The 23762-nt window shown below is 43.6% G+C and overlaps 1 protein-coding gene across 2 annotated transcripts in view; it reads left to right on the forward strand.

Annotated features, from left to right (window-relative positions):
- MRS2 (magnesium transporter MRS2) overlaps positions 1–23011 on the forward strand; it is a 460047-nt gene extending 437036 nt beyond the window's left edge. Inside the window, exons 1-11 of one of the 2 annotated variants that reach the window (XM_069853744.1) lie at positions 6707–6838; positions 10876–10949; positions 12783–12819; positions 13448–13560; positions 14025–14198; positions 14906–15036; positions 15719–15835; positions 17829–17981; positions 19071–19188; positions 19958–20071; positions 21191–23011. In XM_069853744.1, the coding sequence (XP_069709845.1) occupies positions 6727–6838; positions 10876–10949; positions 12783–12819; positions 13448–13560; positions 14025–14198; positions 14906–15036; positions 15719–15835; positions 17829–17981; positions 19071–19188; positions 19958–20071; positions 21191–21301 (1254 nt within the window). In that variant the 5' untranslated portion in view covers positions 6707–6726 and the 3' untranslated portion in view covers positions 21302–23011. Of the gene's footprint in view, positions 1–6706; positions 6839–10875; positions 10950–12781; positions 12820–13447; positions 13561–14024; positions 14199–14905; positions 15037–15718; positions 15836–17828; positions 17982–19070; positions 19189–19957; positions 20072–21190 lie in introns of those variants that run through there. The other variant, XM_069853745.1, reaches the window with a different exon arrangement.
- Positions 23012–23762: the final 751 nt, after the last annotated feature.

A 23762-nucleotide genomic window follows, 5' to 3' on the forward strand; every position in this document is an offset into this window, starting at 1 on the left:
GAACGCCTTAAATTCAACACGAATTCCTTTAAAAGCCCAGTGACGGTTGCAAGACCAAAACGGATCTAGACCTTCCTACCTGGAATAGTTTAGTGTACAGTAATGATTGTTCTTCCAAATGGTTTTCAAAATATGTAATGGAAGGAACTTTTCTTTCCTTTTATCTTGCCTCCTCTGATGGGAAAGTTAGCCCCCTGCTGTGAGTTACAACACGGCAGTTAACCATTACAAAAAAGCAGTTCCAGAGTGAGGGAAGTCAAATATGCTATTATTGGTTAATAGTTAAATTTCCCTACTTGCTGCTTTTTTTCTCCTAAATAATAAAGGAGAGAACCAAGCATATTACCATCCTCAGAATAACAGTTTAACATCAATCTATTGCCACCTGAAATGAAAATGTGTATTAAAAAATGCTTACATGTAAAACCAAAAAATGGTTACCTTCACACCTTTCTGCAGTCAAGTAGTGATGCATCAGGTAGCTGCTATTTTGAGCCAGATTCCACCACTTTTGGTGATCTTACGCCTAATTTACCATCACACAACATCTTTCCATAGGAATAAGCCACTGAATATCTTACTCATGCACCCTCTTCAACACTTGTGCTTTTCCAAAAAACTATTGGTCTTTACCCATAGCCATGGCAATTACTATCACTTTTGTGGTTTGCAGTAAAATTCTCTTTCTAGTACCAGAGCACTGCTAGCCTTAAAGCAACCTAGAAATGGGGGGCAAAACCTTTGTCCGAAACTGGCAGCACATTAGGAATCCTTTGAAGAATTACAATGCAGAATTTCATTCATAGATTAACTTTCACATAGCTAATACTTTTGCCTCTGAAGCCTACATCTTTCAAATTCAGCTGCTTGCATGTCTGTCCTCTATCCCTTTACTTGTGCTGCAGTGGAATCTCACCATTTTCTTATTCCTAAGGGAACACCTTTAAATTCAGCCTCTGAAAAGCAGCTATGACTGTCCAGCCACTATGGGATACAGAGCATTCTATTTCACACCAGTCTTCTCAGAATAAATCCTTTTATTTTTGTCAGTAATAGGAACAAAACCAAACCAGAGTGTTTCCAATATCATATAAAGTCACCACTGCCTGAAATCTAAGAAAAGCTCGATCACTTCTGCCCGTGATAGCAGGACCTTCATCCATGAGGATATGATCCTTCCAGCCTTTCCAGGGCCCAACGTCTTGTTCCCAGGTCCCCACTGTTGTTTCAGTTTCTAGGCTATCTTCTATCATGTTCTCAAGAGTAATGAGCTAAGCTGATGAACCCACTGACACAACTGAGATAAATGCACAGGAACACATAATCTCTCTATGATGGAGTAACGTCAGACCTCTCATCTTACTTCAGGTTGATGCATGAGACCAGGTCAGTCAGGTCGTGTGTCAGGAACACGAGATGGACCTGAGGTCATGTAACAAGCACATGTCGGGGGATGTGACAAGAACAGAGCCATGGCACAGCAACATAGCATCAAGCAGGGTCCCTCTTTATGCAGCAAAATGGCTTGAGCTCTGCCATCCCAGGACCAAGAATGGTTTTGCAGCTTGTTGCAAGTCTCTGGCAACAAAACTCAGTGACAGCAAAACACGTGGTCATGAAGACAAGAACATGTCCTAGTTTTGAAGAAAAGACTGACAGAATGTACAGGAAGGATAAGAAAAAAGTTTCTAAACACAGAAAGAAATTCAGCTTGTTCTATTGCACACAGTGCTGAGAATCACACTTTATATCTACAGCTGTGAGTAGCATATCTAAAAATCAGACCAAGAAATAGCAGCCACTTTATTCCCATCTGTAATTCTGGGGTAACTGGACTGCCTGCATTGACAGTTTAAAGTACATGAATATTGGGTGGTTCAACACTCACACACTTCATACTAAGTTGAAGAAACAAAATATAAGTACACCAATGCAGTTGTAAATTTTAAAATTGACATTATGTGAATTTAATTTACTTATACAATTGCCAGACCAAAATCTCCTTAGAATACCAGGATCTGTTGTTTTTGCTTAAAAAGAAAAAACAAACAAACAAACAAAACTTCAGAAAATCACAGTTTCAGCTACAGCTTTTGAGGACACAGTTCTTTTATAACAGTATTCTTGAGACAGCTGAAATGATAAAGGGTTAAATAGGCAAAAAGGCTTTGTCACATCCTTAGAGGCACATGAGGAAAAGGTTCTCCAAGAGAAACAAACTCCAGGTGGCTAGCTTAAGTAGAGAAAGAGTTGAAACCTATATTTCATGTGGTCTTGTACAGACTACAGTGAAGTTATCCTTTGTAGGCAAGGATTTTTCAGTGTGTTAATGTAGCTGCCTTTGATCAAGGCACCCAAGATTATCAACTAAGTATTTCTGAGTCATTCACATAAAAGAAATTATTCTAAATATGAATGTTGTATATTTTAAGTTTTCCATGGGGTCTTTCTTTTCTCTCTGTCCTTATTTAGCTGCACTCACCATCCACTAGACACTCATCTACTGTCTGAAGGGAAACTTGATGGGTGGTTACAGACCAGAGGTCATTAAATGAGCACCCCAAGCACTGAGCAGCTTATGCTAAATGAAATAAAGGCACCTTAACATAAGGCCTCACAGCTTTTGTACCAGAATTAAAGCTAACTTTGCAGAAGAAGCAGCTACTGTAGATGACAAGCTGTCCTCAAGATTTCTCTTTGCAACATTAGAGAGTTGTTCTATCTTGTGCTCCTCTTGTTTCTCACAGGAAGCTTTCCTAGGTAGTCCTTAATTTGTTACTTTGTAGTCTATCAATTTGTCAACCAGAATACTCACACAGCTGTTTCTCATGGGAAAGTATAATAATGTATGTAACTAATGATTATTTGTTGCTAAAGAAGAATTGTCAAATCAGCTTGTAACGCAATGGCTTGCTTCAGCTAAGTTAGGTATAAATGTGTTGTGAACTTTAATTAAAACGGCTTCACTTGGATCATATTGATCATTGCGTGTCGTCCCATTTCTTCCATCAGAAACTTGTGGGTTTTTTAGTTAATCTTTTGTTTGTTTATGGTGTTTGTTTTTCTCAGTGTGCTCCTGCGAGCATTTCTTTTAGAAGAAACAGGTAGTAAGTTCAGGCACATGTTTGTATATAAACAGGATTGATTAAATGTATAAATCATACACAGGGAGATGGTTTCTCTGCAGACAAACATCTATATGCATTTCTAGCATAAATTTACCAAAAGTTCTCTGAGCTTTTCTTCAGTAGAGTTCTATAAGGATTCCTCTGATGATATCTATATTTCCTTCTCTTTCTGTGTTTTTCTTTGGTGTTTGTGCCCTTTCTATTCTCTGGCTGTAATTAGACCAGTCCCTCATGCCTGTGCTGACATTCAGCCAGCAGTGGAATTAGTTGCTAATGTAATTCAACCTCACAAACAGCTTGTATTTTGGATGGCAATTTTATGGCTAAGCAAACTTGTGCCGGAAATATCCTCTCATTCTAACTGGATAATACTGGATAACTGAATGGATAATAACCACCCTGCCTGTTTGTGTCAATGAGCTTCTTCAACAAAAAGCAGATGAGCTTGACCCTTTTTTTTATTATTATTTATTAAATATAGAAAACTACTCTCAAAGTCTGGCACTGCAGGACAGACAGAATGCCTGATGTGCATAAAGCAGAAGCAACAAGCAACTCATTGGTATTCAGAGCTGTAATAAATAGATGGCAGTTCTACAATAGACCTCCAGTTAACTTTTGTTAGCAATAGTATAAAATCAGACATTAAATCCATGCTTCATAACTTATCCTTGGCTGCCAGTTCACACCAGTGCATTACCCTCCCCTCTGCAGACGGAGGTGATATTTGGTTATTGTTTACCCTTCCAGACCATTACAATAATGACTATGCAGCTATAGCGAGATACTCTACCAGTGCTTACTGGTGTACTGGCCTGTTTTATCATCGATGTCAAAATTCCATATATATTCAGTATGAAGTTATGCCATTTTATTTCCAACACTTCTTTTGTGTAAGCAGCCAGAATAACAGATGGAAAACAAATAGATAAACCCAGTATCCTTTCCCTTTTTTACTGAAGAGTATGAAATGTCGGCTGTGGGCGACTTGCTGTTGCAAATTCATTAAATGTAAATTTCTGGCAGATAGTCTTCAGATGCCTCCCTACCTTTGCATTCCAAACATACAGAGTAAACATAAGCCGTTGTTAGTTGCCAGCAATGGTGCATGTTCATTTACTGCTCTCCTGGGGTATTTTCTGTGCTGCCTGGTGTTTCCAAATTTTGTTTATGTATCTCCGACAGCCAAGAGTATTAATTAGCCTTGTACATACTGCCACCTGCTGTGATTAACCCAAAACTAGAGCTGAAATACTCCATTTAAGTAAATAACAGCTTTTTATCAAGCCTAAAGGGGGCCAGCATTTGCGTTCAGGCATGCTTACTCTGAAGCTGAAAACCTCTGATGGCTTCAGTCTGCACACAAATGTCGTATATAACTATTAAGGAACTTTTTAATTTAATTACTTCCTTATGAAGTCATTTGTCTTTGTGTGAACTGTGTGTAAACCATCCTACTGATTCTGTATGTGTCAATCGACTCTGAACAAACGCTCATCTATGTGTGCTAATGTATGTACACTGAAACAGACACAAATGCAGATGCTGTGGTGTGAGAAAGGAGGCTTCTTCAAATTCTGAAGTCTCTGGCTTCCCTCAAATTCCTTTAACTTACATATGTGGGAATATAATGTGGAATATATTATATATATGTGGGAATATAATGAAAGATTGGTAAGGAAGAACTATGGACACACTCAAGTGACTTTGCAATTGGGATGCAGAAAAACACATATATCACACTCATTGCTGTTTAACCTTGTGTGTTTAACAAGCAGAGCTTTTATGTTTAGCTAACACAGGCCTGTGAAACTTGAGGCCTTATAACGTGTTGAGATTCCAGCTCTGGTGGAGAGAGACATCAAAAAAGACTCTTCTCTTCTCTGATAAATAGAGAGTAGTTTGCTCTCACACTTATTAGCAAGGACTGAGCTCTACAGTTCTTACAGTCCCAGTTGCATTCCCTCTGCTTGGGTGCTGTTTCAGAATTACCCCACATTGTGAGGTAACGGGAATAAATTCATATTTTTTGGCTTTTTTCTGTGGCATTGTGATCGCTCATGCACTTTGCCCACATTCAGCTCATATAGCTCAGCTGAGAGCAGATATTGGCCCCAACCCCCTTGTCTTCAAAATTCAAGACACGTGTTCACAGCAGGGTTTGTGCACTCCTGTTGGGACAGCCACACTGTATAAATCATTTCATTAGCAGAACAATCACTTCCTCCTTTATTTACCCACTAAGTAGCAATGAGTGCTGTTAAGTACATGGTGATACGGGTGTCCTGCTGTAGGGCCTGGAGCACAGGCTTTCCCTTCATGCCAATTTGTGAACTTCAGCAGAACAAACCAAAGAAAGGATGTTCCTGCTGCCTACATTATCCTTCTGCACATGGAAGCTGGAGTCTACAAGTAATACATAATAGTGGAAGTTGGTATTGATATCAAAAATGAGGGCAAATAAATTCTCTAAAACTCACTTTGAAGTTTCAGAACATATCTACCCTTTATCGGGCATGGGCAACACAAGGAGCGATCATCAATTGTGTGCCCCAAGATGAGAACTGAGGACAGAATGTATTTCACATTTACAGTCATGGGATAAATATTTCCAGAAATCTTATGCATATTCTATTACTTTCCAAGGTCTAATCTTAATGTTATAACAGACTTCACTACAGTCAAAACTCTTGATGAGCTGGAGGTGATTCCAGCCTCTGCCTGCCCTTACGTTAGAGATGGGGAAACACTGCAAACAGAGGGAATTCCAGAAGAAGACAACTGTTCAGCACAGATCATACGGCACACAAAATGTTATCACCTACAAAGAATGAACATTGTTTGGATAAATACTGCCTAAAACAAAACCTGCTGTCAGACAAACATTCTAACTTTAGAAAAAAGATTACTTAGATGAAACTGTACTTTAGCTAAAATCAAAATATTATATTTTTGTAACTACTACATCTATCAGTGTGGTACAAATTAAATTTATAAATCGCAGCCAGCCAGCCTATATCTCTAGGGGAGACCTCATTGCTCTCTAGTACTGCCTGAAAGGAGGTTGTAGAGAGGAGGGTGCTGGCCTCTTCTCCCAGGTGACAAGGGACAGGACAAGAGGGAATGGCCTCAAGCTCTGCCAGGGGAGGTTTAGGCTGAACATTAGGAAAAAATCTTTCACAGAAAGGGTCATTGGGCACTGGAACAGGCTGCCCAGGGAGGTGGTTGAGTCACCTTCCCTGGAAATGTTAAAGGGACGGGTGGACGAGGCGCTGAGGGGCATGGTTTAGTGATTGATAGGAATGGTTGGACTCCATGATCCGGTGGGTCTTTTCCAACCCGGTGATTCTATTATTCTATTCTAGGTATACAAATCAGGCAAACAAATGTAATTGCAAGACCTCTAGCGGGGAAAGAAGGCTGGAGGGTCGGGTGGCAGAACTACTCGGCAGTTGGAAACCCCCGTCAATCTAAAATTAACTATTCGTCCAGAGGAAAATCCCGTCAGCGGGAGGAGTGCTCTGCCCATGCGCGGAGGGAGCCCCTCCCGTCGCCTCCCCGCCGCGGTGCGCGCTGGCCCGGGTGGAGGGAGGGGCGCATGCTGCGAGCGGTGCTGCTGACCCGCGCCCTGCGTGGCGGCGGGCACATCGCCGGAAACGGACCGCGAGCAGCGCTGCGGCCGCCGGGACGGAGCGCGCTGCCGTGGGCGGGTGCGCGGCGACAATGGGCCGAGACGGGACGGCAGAGAGGGGCAAAGGGGCCGGGGGTGGAGCTGGGGGGGGGGGGGAGGGGTAGTTAAGACGGGGGAGATGAGGCTGAGGGAGCTTTGGGCTGGGGGAGCTTTGGGCTAGGGTAGACGTCAGGCTACGGTAGAACCTTTGGGCTGGGAGAGCTTTGGGCTGGAGGAGACGTAAGGCTACGGGGGAGCTTTGGGCTGGGGGAGCTTTGGGCTGGGGGAACTTTGGGCTGGGGGAACTTTGGGCTGGGGGAACTTTGGGCTGGGGATGAGGTCAGGCTATGGGGGAGCTTTGGGCTGTGGGAGACGTGAGGCTATGGGGGAGCTTTGGGCCGGGGGAGCTTTGGGCCTGGGGAGATGTCAAGCTATGGGGAGCTTTGGGCTTGGGAAGCTTTCAGCTGGGGGAGACATCAGGCTACAGGGGAGCTTTGGGCTGGGGGAGCTTTAGGCTGGGGATAAGATCAGGCTACAGGGGAGCTTTCGGCTGGGGAAGCTTTGGGCTGTGGGAGACGTGAGGCTATGGGGGAGCTTTTGGCTGAGGGAGCTTTGGCCTTGGGGTCAGGTCAGGCTACGGGGGAGCCTTGGGCTGGGGAAACTTTGGGCTGGGGGTGAGGTCAGGCTGCAGAGGAGCCTTGGGGTGGGGGAGCTTTGGGCTGGCAGTCATGTCTGGCTACGGGGGAGCTTTGGGGTGGGCGAGCTTTGGGCTGGGAGTGAGGTCAGGCTACGAGGGATCTTTGGGCTTGAGGAGATTTGGGCTGCGACTCAGGTCAGGCTGCGGGGGACATTTGGTCTGGGTGAGGTTTGGTCTGGGTCTCAGGTCACGCTACGGGGAATCTTTGGGCAGGGGGAGATGTCAGACTACAGGGGGGCTTTGGGCTGGGGGAGCTTTGGGCTTGCGGAGCTTTTTGGCTGGGGGAGAGGTCAGGCTATGGGGGAGCTTTGGGCTGGGGGAGCTTTGGGCTGGTGGTGAGGTCAGGCTACCGGGGAGCTTTGGGCTGGGGGAGATGTCAGGCTACGGGGGAGCCTTGGACTGGGGGGAATGTCAGGCTGCAGGGGAGCTTTGGGCTCAGGAAGCTTTGGGCTGGGGATGAGATCAGGCTACAGGGGAGCTTTGGGCTGGGGGAGATGTCAGGCTACAGGGGAGCCTTGGGCTGGGGAAATGTCAGGCTACAGGGGAGCTTTGGGCTCAGGAAGCTTTGGGCTGGGGATGAGATCAGGCTACAGGGGGGCTTTGAGCTGGGGGTGATGTAAGGCTATGGGGGAGCTTTTGGGCTGGGGGAGCTTTGGGCTGGGGGTGGGTTCAGGCTTCAGTGGAGCTTTGGGCTGGGGGAGCTTTGGGCTACGGGGGAGCTTTGGGCTGGGTGAGAGGTCAGGGTACGGGGAAGCTTTGGGCTGGGGGAGAGGACAGGATGCGGGGGAGCTTTGGGCTGGGGGAAACGACAGGCAACGGGAGAGCTTTGGGCTGTGGGAGCTTTGGGCTGTGGGAGAGGTCAAGGTACAGGAGAGCTTTGGGCCTGGGGAGCCATGAGGCTATGCAGGAGCTTTGGGCTGGGGGAGCTTTGGGCCTGGGGAGATGTCAAGCTATGGGGAGCTTTGGGCTTGGGAAGCTTTCGGCTGGGGGAGACATCAGGCTACAGGGAAGCTTTGGGCTGGGGAAGCTTTGGGCTGTGGGAGACGTGAGGCTATGGGGAACTTTTGGCTGAGGGAGCTTTGGCCTTGGGGTCAGGTCAAGCTACGGGGGAGCCTTGGGCTGGGGGAGCCTTGGGCTGGGGGTGAGGTCAGGCTGCAGGGGAGCCTTGGGCTGGGGGAGCTTTGGGCTGGCAGTCATGTCCAGCTACGGTTGAGCTTTGGGCTGGGAGTGAGGTCAGGCTACAAGGGATCTTTGGGCTTGAGGAGATTTGGGCTGCGACTCAGGTCAGGCTGCGGGGGACATTTCATCTGGGAGAGGTTTAGGCTGGGTCTCAGGTCACACTACGGGGAATCTTTGGGCAGGGGGAGATGTCAGACTACAGGGGGGCTTTGGACTTGCGGAGCTTTTTGGCTGGGGATGAGGTCAGGCTATGGGGAAGCTTTGGGCTGAGGGAGCTTTGGGCTGGAGGTGAGGTCAGGCTACGGGGGAGGTTTGGGCTGGGGGAGCTTTTGGCTGGGAGTGATGTCAGGCTACGGGGGAGCTTTGGGCTCGCGGAGCTTTTGGCTTGTGGAGCTTTTTGGCTGGGGGTGAGGTCTGGCTACAGGGGAGGTTTGGGCTGGGGCAGCTTCTGGCTGTGGTTGAGGTCAGGCAACGGGGAAGCTTTGGGCTGAGGGAGTGTTGAGGTGGGCGTGAGTTCATGCTATGGTGGAACTTTCGATTGGGGGAGCTTTGGGCCTTTGTTGAGGTCAGGCAACAGGGAAGCTTTGGGCTGGGGGAGATGTCAGGCTATGGTGGAGCTTTGGGCTGTGGGAGCTTTGGGCTGTGGGAGAGGTCAGGGTACGGGGGAGCTCTGGGCTGGGGGAGATTTGGGCTTGGGGAGACATCAGGCTATGGGGGAGCTTAGGGCTGAGGGAGGCGTCAGGCTACAGGGGAGCTTTGGCCTGGGGGAGCTTTTGACTGGGAGTGATGTTAGGCTACGGGGGAGCTTTGGGCTGAGGAAAATGTCTGGCTATGGGAGAACTTTGGGCTGAGGGAACTTTGGGCTGTGGGAGAGGTCAGGGTACAGGGGGAGCTTTGGGCTTGGGGAGCTGTCAGGCTATGGGGGAGCTTTGGCCTTGGGGTCAGGTCAGGCTACGGGGGAGCCTTGGGCTGGGGAAACTTTGGGCTGGGGGTGAGGTCAGGCTGCAGGGGAGCCTTGGGGTGGGGGAGCTTTGGGCTGGCAGTCATGTCTGGCTACGGGGGAGCTTTGGGGTGGGCGAGCTTTGGGCTGGGAGTGAGGTCAGGCTACAAGGGATCTTTGAGTTTGGGGAGATTTGGGCTGGGACTCAGGCTGCGGGGGACATTTCGTCTTGGCGAGGTTTGGTCTGGGTCTCAGGACACGCTACGGGGAGCTTTGGGCTGTGGGTCAAGTCAAGCTGTGCATGAGCTTTGGGCTTCTTGTCCAATCCAGCTACGGGGGATCTTTGGGCTGGAAGAGCTTTGCGCTGGGGGTAAAGTCAGTCTGTTTGGGAACTTTGGGCTTGGGGAGCTTTTGGCTGGGGGTCAGGTTAGGCTATTGGGGTGCTTTGGCTTGGGGGAGCTTTGGGCTGGGGGAGCTTTAGTCTGGGGGTGAGGTCAGGCTATGAGCAAGCTTTGGGCAGGGGGTGATCTCCGGCTACGGAGGAGCTGTGAGCTGGGAGAGCTTTGGGTTAGGGGAGCTTTGAGCTGGCGGTGAGGTCAGGCTATGGGGAATTTTGGGCTTGGGGAGCTTTGGTCTGGGGGAGCTTTGTCTAGTGGTGAGGTCAGGCTACAGGGGAGCTTTTGTCTCAGGGAGCTCAGGATAGCGGTCACCTTTTTTTGGGGGGAGCTGGGGCTATGGGGGCTATTTGCACTGCTGGACCTGAGGCTAGGGCTGGTGGGTGAGGGCAGTGGGGGCCACAAGTCTAGGGCTGGGGCAGCTTTGTGCTGGATATGTTTGGATTGTGGCTTGGGGATTTGCTGGTGACCTTTGTCTGGGGCATTTAGAGTTTGGGAGCTTGAACTGGGGCTGCGGGAACTGTAGCCTGATGAACTTAACCTGGCAGAGCTGGGTTGAGTTCTAGCTCTGGGTATTGTTCTTCTGCTATTGCTCAGGCAGCTGGTACTGGGCCTGACATTGTGGCTGGTGGTGTTTGGGCTTAGGAGTCTGACGGGGCTGGGGTGCTGGGGCCCTGGGGTCAAACTGGCTGTAGCCTCAGGCCTGGGCTCTGCTGGTCAGGTGGTGGGTTCTGAGGGTCCTCGTAACTGTGGGAGCTTGTTATGTGTCTGTGCTGTTTCTTTTTTTATATCTGTAGCTGTAGCCAGGCACCACGTAATTAGAGCGTTCTGGTGATGTAAGTAGTAATGTCTTGTTCTCTCTTCAGGTAAATGTTACCAGCATGCCACAGTGGAGGCCTCCCAAGCCACCTTGGCTAGCGTGTCTCCAGTTTTTGCTGTGGTAAGTAAAGGCAGGCCCTTTCACTAGTGAGGGCAGCTCTTGTGAAGCGTGATGGTGCGCACTCCTTATTCTTAAAGCATCTCACAAGCAGGTGGATTTATCTCTCAGGGAATATCTCTCGTTCCGAGTTGTTAGTTTAAGGTATTCTGGTTGAAGACCTGTTATGGTACACAGTGAAGATGTTTTTCTAAGATAAATCATCTACTGGAAGTTCTTTGGTTTTAATTGTGAAGGCAGGTTATTTCTTAGAAGTGCTGAAGTCTTTCTGAGCTTGTCAGGGGTTGGTAATGCCTTTTATAAACACCTGGGTTTGGGCAATCTGAAGCGTAATTACAAGCTGGGCAGAGAATGGTGGAAGAAAAGTTCAACATGACCTGACAATATGCGCTTGCAGTCCAGAACACCAACTGCATCAAAAGAAGTGACCTGCTGGTTGAGGGAGGTGACTTTCTCCCTCTACTGTGCACTTGTGAGGCCTTGTCAGGAGTACTGAGTTCAGTTTTGGAGTCTTCAGCGAAGGAAGGACATGGATCTGTTACAGCAAGTCCAGAGGAGGGCCATGAAGGTCTTCCAGGGCTGGAGCACCTCCCATTTGTAGACAGGCTGAGAGTTGGGCTTCAAAAAGGCTCTGGGGAGATGTCATAACAGCCTTCACGTACTGAAAGGGGACTGCAGGAAAGCTGAGGAGAGGTTCTTTATCAGGGAGTGTAGTGATAGGACTGAGGGTAATGGTTTTAAAGTGAAAGAAGGTAGATTTACATTAGATATTAGGAAGTAATTTTTTCCTGTGAGTGTGGTGAGGCACTGGCACAGGTTGCCCAGGGAAGCTGTGGCTGTCCCATCCCTGGAAGTGTTCAAGGCCAGGTTGGATGGGACTTTGAGCAACCTGACCTAGTGGAAAGTGTCCCTCCTCCCAGCAGGGGTGTGTAACTGGTTGACCTTTAAGGTCTCTTCTAACCCAATCCATTCTATGATTCTATGAAATATTAATTCTTGTATCTTGGTAGCTACAATTCCAAACAGACAAAGGATTTGGGTAAAAAGAAGCTGTCGATGTTTTTAATATTGGTCTGAAAGCCATTTGCAAACTGCTAGATTGACATTGTTGGCACATACGAGGGAAGGTAAAGCCTCCTTGTTGAGGGTGAAAAACCTGGGGGATGGGGGCCAGAGGATGTGTAACACCTGCCGCAGCACTATTGAAATGTATGCTTAGATATGTTTTGTTCATTGAAAGTAATTTTTAAAGCCAGAAATATGGAGTTAAGCTACAAGATTTATGGGCAAAATAGTCAAGTTTCTGATTAAACTCAACATTGCAGATTTTCCAATAGAACGTTTTTGCTGGGAGATACAAGTGTTAAGTGAATAATCTGAATGACAAGCAGTAAAGCAAGAATCATGCAGGTTACTACCTGACTAGCAGGTTAATATGTTACTTGGCATGGCTACAAGGCCTAACTACCCCATTTGTGATATTACCTACTTTTTCAACTTTATGTGTAAATTTTTCAGATTGCTCCAGAGTAAATAGCAACATTTGTTATCCAAAATGTAGGATGCCTTTTTATGCCTAAGCAAGTCTGGTCCTCTGTAAATCACCTCCTTCCCAAGGCTTAGGTAGGAACATAGTCATAAAGGTGACAGTGGTTTTGTTTGTTGTGTATGCAAACGCAGTGACGAACATGGTAATTTGGTGCAATATTTCTCTTAATTGAGTTGAACTGTGGAGGAAGGAGCATAAGGAGTTACTTTTTCTTCATAATGTATTTTCCATTTAAGTTCTTCTTTTACAGTAGTTCTCTGAAAAAAAAAAATTTTCCACTCTTCTAGATGAAGTTTGACAAAGAGGGAAACACCACCTATTTTGGTGAGTTTTCATTGTAGGTTTGTTTGTTTGTTAGTTTTCTATTTTTCCTTCTCCAGTACAGAAAAGCCCAATGGGGAATCTGTGTGGGGTAGTAAGTTACATTTGGGATACTTCACTGTGTTTATTTCTGATGTTGCAACATTTTCTCTGTGTTGCTGCCTTCTAGTGATGTTCATAGTGTCTTATTTGCTAGAATTGTTGTATATTTTCAAGTAATATTTTGAAAAAGACTTGTACCATCTCTCATAGGAAGGTCATTCTTACTTATCTTTTACCTTTCTGACCTGCTGCTTTCCCTGTGTTGTATTTCCTTTCCTGTAGGTTTACACGTGTTTACTCAAATGAGTCACTTGGTTTCTGACATGGAATTGTCATGGCCAGCTTTTTCCACTTATATCTAGAATTTTTCTCTTTACACTCGAGATACAGTCTTTTAAACTTTGTAAATAATAAATTACATGGAGGAATCAATGGGTGAAAGAATGTTTTAAAAATATACAGCGGTTTCTTTTTCTTTTGCGTGACTAACAGACTAAAAAGTAATTTCATAACTATCTATATGTAGTATATGTAGTGTATGTATTTTCTCATACCCTGAATGTCATCATCTAAAAATATTTTTTGATAGAAAAGAAGAAAACAGAATTATACCAGGAATTGTGTCTTCAGGCTCGAGATCTAAGATTTCAACACCTAATGAGCATTGGAACTAGGAACAACAGGATCATCATGAGAGTGGAGGTAATGGTTTCCCCATGGCTCAGTGTAAACTTGAACTGTATCTTGTTCTTGCGCTTGCATTTCCTTTCACAGTTCTTTTAATACCAGCTTGCAATTACATGCATTCCAGCAGAAAATGCATCTTGGAAGCTCTGTCTAGCCGTTGGAGGCATGGGTTTACCGACAGTACATATTAATGACTGCTTTCCTTGTTCAGCACAGGAGAAACGTTACTAACCTTGTCATAGACATAAAGGCTTACGAGTAGCCTCCTCTCAGTCATACCAGCACTAGCACAATGCTGTGTCTGAGCCATGAGGAATATACTGGTTTGCAGTTAGCATGATTTTTTTTCCGTCCTGAAAAGATGTTTAAAGAGTGTCTTGATCAAATCCTAAATTATCAAATGCACTGCAGAGTCATAAGAAAACAGAAATCTTCAGAGAATTTGTATTTTCAGACTCTACAGGTACTATCTTTTTCAGTTCTTGAAGGCTGTCATTACTCCAGAGTTTCTTCTGATACTGGATTACCGTAATTTAAATCTGGAACAGTGGCTCATCAATGAACTAGCATCTCAGCTGGCTGGGGAAGGTCAACTAGTTACATATTCCCTGCCCTTTGAATTCCGAGCCATAGAAGCAATCCTGCAGTACCGGGTGAGCTATGTTGCATTTATTAAAATTGGTTTGGAAGTTGTTGCTTCTTGTGTTAATATTTATACCTATATATTTGTGTATGTACTCCATAACTTACTGTACGAGATCTTTTCTTTGTTGTGGTTTGTTGGTTATTTTTTTTTATGGTTTTGTGTGTGTTATGTGTGTTTCCATTCCCCTCCCAAGAAAGTGCTAATTAGAAATTTTTATTTTTGTAACAACTTATATTAGGATGTGATGGCTTTCATCATTCTTGGACAGATAAAAAACAAATCAGAGTACCTACCTTTCTAGAGACATGATTTAGTTGAAATAGAAGACATGCAGAACCACTGAGGTTTTTTGACCTTTTGGGCAGGAGTCAGATAATGAGTTCTAGCTGTCCTTAAAAATCTATGCTTGCTAATGCTAATGTGACGTTTGTAGACAAATAGTGTTTTAGCTTTATCAGCCTTATTGGTGTGGTTGTCATTGGGTTTCAGTTCAGCACAAATTACTTTGATAAAATACTACATTTTGCACTGGCTTTATCTTTTAAGTTGAATCCCTACAGTAAGTATTTCCGATACTTACATTTCGTAAGTATTGGAAAGCAAGTTGTATTAGCTACCTAGTACTGAGAATTCTGTGTTCAGGGGCAGGAATCAGTTGCCCAAGTCATTCTAAAGGGACTGCTTTAATTCTGAAAGGATCATGTTGTTATCTAGATCAGCAAACTTCAGGGGAGACTTAACACTTTGCAGCCTCAGATCCTTGAGACACTGGAAGCTCTAGTGGACCCCAAGCTTTTGTCTGTGGATAGGAGTAAACTACACGTTCTCCTGCAAAATGGCAAGAGGTAAATAAGAGTAAGCTGTGAGACTAGAAGGTGATCATGGAAAATTATGTACAATGAAATGTTAGAAAAATGGTACCTAATATTAATTTTCTAGATTACTGTGATGCTGGGTGGTGCAGCTTATTTGTAAACAAAAATCGGTTTATGAAATACCTAGTGAAATGGGGGGAAATGGAAAAAGGGAAATACGCTCTGAGTTGTCAGAAATACTTTTGAGCTTGTTAAATAGCATCGGACAGAACAATGTAATATCTCAGTGAAAAAAATAGCATCATGAAAGTGTTCCTTGTAATGTAAAACAAGATTAGCTGTTTGGATCTACACTTTAACTTACTAGTACTAATACATTGGTACCCTCAAGGATTAGCCCCTCTGATATGACAGTGCACTCCTTACTTGCTCACAGAGTGCTTGTGTTCTCTGACTTACAAATATATCCAGAAGACACATCTGAATCCCTTTTACTGGGTATCTGTTGCCACCTGGTCCCCAGGTAGGTCAATGCCACAGCTAAGTGCGTGGCACAAGAGAATTTCTTGAAGGAGCTCTTAGAACCCTGCAAGGAAGTCTTTCCTGCCCACTCGGTTAGGTGGGGTGCTGTCTGGCGAACTCATTTTAGAGATTACCTGTATGGACTGGTATCAGTGGGGATTACTTGACCTTTTGACTGTTCTTTCTTCAGCTTGTCAGAACTGGAAACGGATCTTAAAGTTTTCAAAGAAACAATACTGGAGATCTTAGATGAAGAAGAATTAATAGAAGAGCTTTGTCTATCTAAATGGACTGATCCACGGGTGTTGTATGTATACTTTGAAACCACTTACTTTTATAAGTATGTTTTGTTTAAGGAGAACTTGAACACTAAACTGAGTGTTCCCTGCCAAGAAGCAGAAAGGAAAAAGACTTTCTAACTTTTTTAAAGCCCTCGTGCTTGCTGCTTCAGAAGTCACTGTATTTGTCATTTTGGAGTGGGGATTCCATTAGCGCTGGTCATATTATAATAGATAAACTGGCCTGCTATGCCAAGAACTATTTGAACTGTATGTTATGGGATGGGAGAGGATGGCAGGAGGAAAAGCAAATGTTATTTTTGCAATACAAATTAACACTTTCTGGGAGGTTTTTTTTCAGTTTCAACAAAAAAATCAAAACAACTGGTTTTAAAACCTGTCTTGAATAGGTCAGACACCACGCTTCCTTTCTTAGAAGTATTGTGAACACCTTGCTTCTAGTGTTTTGCTCACCAGCAGAACCTGAAGGACAGAGGCCTTAGAGCAATCTTGTGCACCTGAAGAACAGCATTTCAATACAAACGCACATGTAGAAATATTCCTATTGCATTCTCAAATTCTGCTGAAAGAGGCCATGCAGCAGCAGAAGCTGCAGCAGTTCCTTTAGCGAAAACTAAAAAGCAAAAAAGATAATGTGTATCAGATCCCAGTATGTTTGGGGCTGAATTGTATTTAAACATTGGGCATACAGACATGTTTTATGTGTGAGCAGCTAACAAAATCTCCCTTTCAGATCCTTTTTGAAGTTGCTCAATAGTACTTTTGCCTAACCACACTGCATGTATTGATACTGTTCACGCAGTGTTGTGTGCTTGAAATAGAATTAGTTTCTTGCCCTACAGAGTTCAGTCTAAATGTGCAGCAGAAACCTGGTATTCCAGAATGGGACGTAGTTTCAGTTGCTAATGAGTCTGCTGGGGGACTGTTTGGAGGACTCTGAATTATAGGTAGCTCCTGATCCAGCAGCTGGTCTTTTCTTGGTTTTGCTCGCCGCCTTCCTTTTGTACTTCATACAAGCTGCTGGCAAATTTCTTCTTGCCTCTTGGTAGATAATGTGTAGGGAACTTCTAAGAAAGATACCGAAGTCACCTTTCAGTCATGTTAGGAGAAACCTGAAGTCATCCCTTCTTTCAGACAGCACCGTTGCAGACGGGCAGGAGAGATGGTAGGAGGTTGTATAAAGAGTGCTGGAGCCATGCTACAGGATGGATAGCAGTAGTCTATGCTTCTTTGCTTTGCTGCTGCTTTCCAAGTTCTTGTGGGTCTTGGGTACCTCAGCTTTCATATACAGTGAACAATCCAGTACCCTGCCAGAGAAGTACCTGTTCAGTGGAGGCTGCTGTGCCAGCAATTGAACCATGAAGTAAAATGAAACTCTCTCAGACAAAATTCAATTAGTAGAGCACACCATCTTCCATTTGACACTTGCTCTTTGGCTGCTTCATGATCTCAAACTGTTTTGCAGTAATGAGTGTGTATAGCTGAAATATCTTACAACTTACAACTATGCTATTTTGTTACGCAACCTAAAACACATCCCTCACCATATAATTCTTTGTGTGTTGACTTTTGGTTGGTTTATTCTTGAGTTCTTGACTGTTACAAGCCTCCACCACTTGAGGGCACCAAGAAATTAACAGTCTCCTTTCAAAATTGTCAACATTTTAGATTCTATGTTACTATAAACATTTAACTTTTTATATTATTATTAATATCTGAAAAAGTAAGATTTGTGGTGTTGTGCATGCCTTGAACATATCAAGTAGTAACTGCTCTACTCAAAATATTTGACTGCCTTTGCTGACCAGCTGATAGATACAAAAATATACCTTTTGTTTTAAGCCATTGGTAGTGATGGATGTTCTTTGTTTAAAAGATTTTGAGATCTAACATCAGCACTCTTGTTGGCCATTCCCACAACTAGTATGCCTTGTCACACATCAGTAATATACTTCTATACAACATGTAGCTAACCAGGAAAATATACATTGTCACTTACAGTGAGGAGAGTACATCTGGGATTGACCATGCAGAGGAAATGGAGCTGCTGCTGGAGAACTACTACAGACAAGCAGAAGATCTTGCAAATGAAGCTCATGAACTCAGAGTACTAATTGATGACTCGGAAAGCATAATCTTTATCAATCTGGACAGGTTAGCTACCCTATCAGTTGGATTGCCAAAAGCTGAGCAGAATTTAATGCTGCCTAGTCTTTCTTAAATCATTGCCTACAAGGAAAGCTGAGGAGTTCCATCTTCATGAGGGTTTGAATGGACTTGCATTCACAGCACAAGAATCTGCATTGCACTTTCATTATTAGTGGGACTGGATAAAGGAAAGCAACAGAACACTGTAATTAGAATATATAAAAACCTCTCTAGCTAGGCATAGTTTTTTACTAGCAGGAGAAACCAAGCTTCTCCCAAGATCCTTCTGGGAAGCTGTTTGGTAGAGGAAATGTCAGCAGTTTTAGGAACAAAATAAAATTATCCTCAGGAAAGTTTGCTCTTAATTCAGCAACACTGCAACTCTTATTTTATGAGAGACAGGGTACACTGTTCACGTGTTCAGTACAAGTTGAATTATCACTGTATGGAGTGATACAAGAATGGAGAATTTTGTAGTTAGTGTTTCCTCTCCGTATGCTACAGTATTCACTAGTCAGCTTTCTTACTGAAAAATAATTAGCTTGCATATGCAAGCATGTGCCGCTCTGTCTCTGAGGTTAGTGTTTCATGTTCTTTCTTCTCTTCATTGGGAGTTATCTGTAGAAGCAATTGGTGGATGCTGCATCAGGAAACCACAAAATCCTTTTCTCCAAAACAGGCTCAAGTTTGTAGTCTGCACCATTTACCAACTCTGCTTCTTTATAAGTATATTCTTTTGCAAGGTAACTGTAGATTTTTGTTGGTTGTGAATTTTGACATAGAAATTACAGCCAGTTAGTGGTGACAGAACACAGATTTCCTTTCAAATTTATTCTTAGTCTGTGTACTTAACTCTAGGAATAGAGTAATGTTGGGAAGTCTAACAGTGGTTAAGCAGAACCTGCTTCCTTAGGGGTATCTCGATTTAGCAATTTCAAAATGACCACCTTGTTTATGCCGTTGTTTCGTGAGTTTTTTCAGTGGGTTGCCTAATTCAAGCAGAATTTTCTCTGTAGAAATATTTGGGTTTAGCGCATGCTGTATGCCATAAATACGTTTTTGAGTTTCCCTTACAGTTGTTTCTCCCATCTTTAGCCACCGTAATGTGATGATGAGACTGAACTTGCAGCTGACAATGGGGACTTTCTCTCTCTCTCTTTTTGGACTCATAGGAGTTGCATTTGGTATGAACTTGGAGTCATCTCTTGAAGAGGTAAGTAATGAATGCTGCTTTTATCAGTGACGGAGAACATGGGCTCTGCTCTTACAGTGCATTTTATGTTCAGTACAATTCCATTCTTTCCGTAGGTAAAGCTCCATATTTATATTAGTGTGTGAAGTAACATAATTTAGTTCAGCGATTCATGTGTTAAGGAAGTCACTTTTTTGTAAGCAAATTATTTCATGGCTCACTGCACAGTATTGCAAGCTTTTTTGTCCATGTAACATCCACAGAAAAGAAATGGGAAGACAGCATTATGGTTGAGTCAGGATGGACTATAAAACAATATTCAGGTTTCTTTAATGGTCATATGTTCTTCTGAAAAGCCCACTTTGTCTTCTAGATAGAAGGGTATCTGGAAAGAAGCCAGGACACTTCCAGCACACCAAAGGAAGTACCATGCCCAGACTGGTGGGGGTAGAGACTGGATGTAGAAATTTACAATGTAAAAAACACAACATCAACAACAACAAAAAAAACCACTTCCCTTCTTCCTTTCTCATATTCATTCAATAGAAGGGTTGATGAAGGAATGGAAACTGCATGAGGTAGTAATGGAATACTCTAGGACAAGTCATAAATAAAACGTTTCGCTATGAAGCAGCCTTTTTTCCCAAAGTAAGGCTTATCTGTTTGTGGTACAGTATACCATTTCTCTCCCATAACGATGGAGAATACTGGTGGGGAATGAGAGATTATCTTTGGATAATCCCTTTTCTGAGGCAGAGTTGTATGACTAATGAGGATGTTCTCTTGGTAGGATCCCAGGATATTTTGGCTGGTGACTGGTATTATGTTTCTGGGAAGCGGTCTGATATGGCGCCGCTTGCTTTCCTTTCTTGGACGGCACCTAGAACCTCCACTACCTCCTCATGTATGTATCGCTGGCTAGGGTTTCTGCCTCCAGCTCTGCATGTACAGTCCATTTCTAAAGCAGGAAATAAGCTATCATAGAGGGGTGGGCCACAGGGCATGGGGGAATTTATCTTTAGTGACTGCTTCTTGACTTGACAAGGGAGAAGGTTCTCCCTAGCTGGACTGAATGAGGTGGGAAGCCCAGCACTGTCAAAAGTACACTGAAAAGTAACAAAGTGATCATGGTTGCCAGAAGCTGCAGGCTGTTCCTTGAGACACACCATAATTCCTTTCACCTGGCTGCCCAAGGGAATATGAGGGTAATTGCAGAAGCAGCCCTAATTTACCTTGTCAGCTGCCACAACAGTCTACTCATAGGCACATCAGGGATACTGCTCTCCTCTTCCCACCCACGTACTAACTCTGTATCTGTGCCCCCTCTGTCTCATAAAAGAGAAGGTAGAGATAGAGGGATGATGAGGACAGGCACTAGCTGCAACATTCCTGGAGAATGACAGGTTGTGATATCCTGACTCCAAAACCGAAGTTTGTAATAGCTCCTCACTTACACACTACCCACCGTCTTTGCCAATGATGCCCAATGTCATCATAGGGCCCTGTTTTACCAAGCTGTATGAAGACTTGCAAGGAGACTATCTTCAGATCAGTGAGATTTTGTATGGCTCATTTTCTTTGTTCACTGCTCTTTCTTGCTAAAGTCCCATAAAGACTACATTGTGTGCTGCTATTCTGCACTCTAACATTTGCATCCACTGATGCTTCTCTGTTATAAATATGAAATTGCTACAAGAGGCAAAAGAAAGGGAGCCCTAGACAATCATACCTTCTTCCCTCCCATGCCGTGACGCTAATAGGCACATGGTAGTAGTTCATTGTGGATTATGACTACAACTAACTGGGTCATCCTCAAGAGTTGCTCAAGACCAACTCCAGAACATAGTGACTCTGGCTTTGAGAAATGTACTGAAAGGGATTAGGGAGGGATAAGCCAGAGAAATCGTTCTCCAAATAAAAGCAGAAAAAAATCAGAGTTCAGACCTCTGTGAAGTTTTATTTCTTCCTGCTGCATATAGAGCAGCTTCTCATGTAATCACAAGCTATCTTGTATCTTGCCTAGGTTCCTGCACTTTTGAAAAAATCCCAACCAGCATCTGGAAGAGTGGAGATAAAGAACAACCTTAAAGCAGAAACATTTGGGCTGAGCAGAAGCACATTAACAAGCCAGTAGGAACAGCAGGAATGAAGAGACTTTTGTTGTTACGCGGTGGACTTCGAACACTTTCCTTGCATTTGTTCTTCGTTACTGAAAACCACAAGATTTTCTAACCTTTCTAATTTAATATATATTTTGCGCCAAAAACCTTCAGTGAGATTTTAATGCTCACACACACAAGGAGAGAAACACAAAGGAAAACAGTGATGTGCTTTTGACAGAAGTCTCACCTTCATCACATATATGTGCTTGTTTTTGAGGCATTCTCATTTCAAGTGTTTCTGTCAAATACTTCTTCACATAATGGCCTTTCTTAAAGAGAATACTATTTTCAGCTTAAAGGATGACAGTGGTTGGCATTTATCAGTAATTCTGATTCTGAGCTGCAGATACAGGAATCTGACTTCAAATATCAAATTAAAATCCACCCCAAAAAGTGCCTTTTTATGGGCTTTTAAGGCCCTATTTAATTGCAGGGAACAGATTTTCCAAAGCAAAAAGCATTCCTGCATCTCTTCTGAAGCATCACCTCTAAATTGGCAGTAACCAGGAACTATTGTTTCCCTTACTTTAAGTGCGTAATAACAGGTTTTAAAATGTTTCTACTTATCTTGGGTATTCCTTAACAAAAAATTTATGCCCAAAACATGCAGTTTCAGTAACAGGAACAGCAGGCCTATTGATAATGCACACTTGTGCTTACCATCTGCTGCTATTTTAACATGCATTGATACAGCACAGTTTAAGGACGACTCATATTTTCATAAGGACTTGTTCAAATGCTAATAAAAATGAACAGAGCAATTGCTGGCTTCTCTAAAGCTGGGCTCTGCTTTCTCTCCAAGACAAGGCAAAGCATGGACTACCCTGCACCACAGTAATCCAGGTTACTTATGGGTGTGGAAGCCTGGCGTCCTATGAGGGACTGAAGGAAGGAGTGTAAGTCTTACTACAGTTCTTCTTAGGACTTATCTCTGAACTCCTAGGGCATAGTTCTCCACTGGTTTCTCAGTCTGCAGAGGGAGCTTGAAAATCTTTATGATCTGATTCAGAAAGTGTCTTAGTTTTAATTTGGATTTCTTTTTAGACTCTGTAATATACACCAAGCAGCTCCTTAGGTGCCACTAGTTAAATCGCTGTACTGGCAGGGGCTGAAAAGACAAGAACTGTAGTTGTGAACATTTTTATCCAGGACTAGAAAGTCAAAAATGGACATAAAAAGGTACAGCAATTGTGCTGGCCTGTGATCCTAGTTTGGTTAAAATCCGTTGTACGTTATTATTTTCAAACAGGTGTTGTTGCTCTGTATGCAACTTTAACTACAGATAGAAAAGGTTTGAGAAGGTGAGAAAATTTTGTAATGTTTTTGAGGTTTTTAGCTGGTTTTTTGGCAGCCTTTTTTTTGGCAGGTGGAGATGTAAAAACCTCTGAACTGAGCAATGCAGTGGAAAAAACTGACTCATGGACCTTGGCTGACAAACCCCATGGGACTGGGGTGAAGGGATTTTCATTCTCCCGTGAAGGGATATGGATGCTGATGTTTTCAACCAAGCTGTAGTTGCATTAGGCTGGGGGGGAGTTGTGTTGCTGCAGCTTGTTTGTGAAGCTTTTGCATAAGCTTTCTAAGCTCTGTCTTTTGTGCAGAGAGGCTTCTGGGAACTGTATTGACTCAGTGTCCTGTACATAACTGATTTTAAGTACAATAAAATCACTGAGAGAAAGCCACATCTTTTATAAGACTGCTTTTCTTTCTACAGACACACAGAAATGTTTTATGGGTTTCCTACAGTTCAAATAATCAAAATGCATTAGTGTGCAATAAAATTACTCCTGACATCATACACAGAAAATTCCAAAGCCAGTGGAGGCTGCATGTTCAGAATGGAATTGCTATACAAGGTACTGGTTTCATCAATTTTCATTTGAAAACTTTATTCTGCCCTTGTGTCTGCAGACCAGTGTTGGTAATAATAACATCACATCCTGCTGCTCAAGCTGTTTAATAGATAATTTGTACACTGTTAAACCTGAACTGTACAAAACTAGTGTTAATTAATTGAAGACAATAGTGTTAACAATAAAAGCTGTTAACAATTCTATGTTTTCATGGTACTTTACATGAAAACATAAAGAAAGGGTGTCAGAGTGGTCTCAGCCATGAGCAAAAGCATTTTCTATGAATTTCATCAGTCGTGCTTGTTCTTTTGTCCCTGGGAGATCCCAGGTGTTCTGTGCCCCAACTGTAGGCCACAAGACTTGCTACAGACAGATGGACAAGTAGAGGTGATTGCTAAACATTGCTTATACAGCCAAATATTACTATCAAAATCTAGCCTGCTCATTTCAGCCTGCAAATGGTTTTCACACCAGCATGCTTCTTCAAGGTTAAGTGAGACTGCTGTTTACAACGGAATCAAATTGCGTTTTTACACAATTGACACAGTTTTGGTAGGTTTGTAAGTCAAACCACCATGCA

The sequence above is a fragment of the Phaenicophaeus curvirostris genome, chromosome 3 (genome assembly GCF_032191515.1).
Source record: "Phaenicophaeus curvirostris isolate KB17595 chromosome 3, BPBGC_Pcur_1.0, whole genome shotgun sequence".
Classification (NCBI taxonomy): Eukaryota; Metazoa; Chordata; class Aves; order Cuculiformes; family Cuculidae; genus Phaenicophaeus; species Phaenicophaeus curvirostris.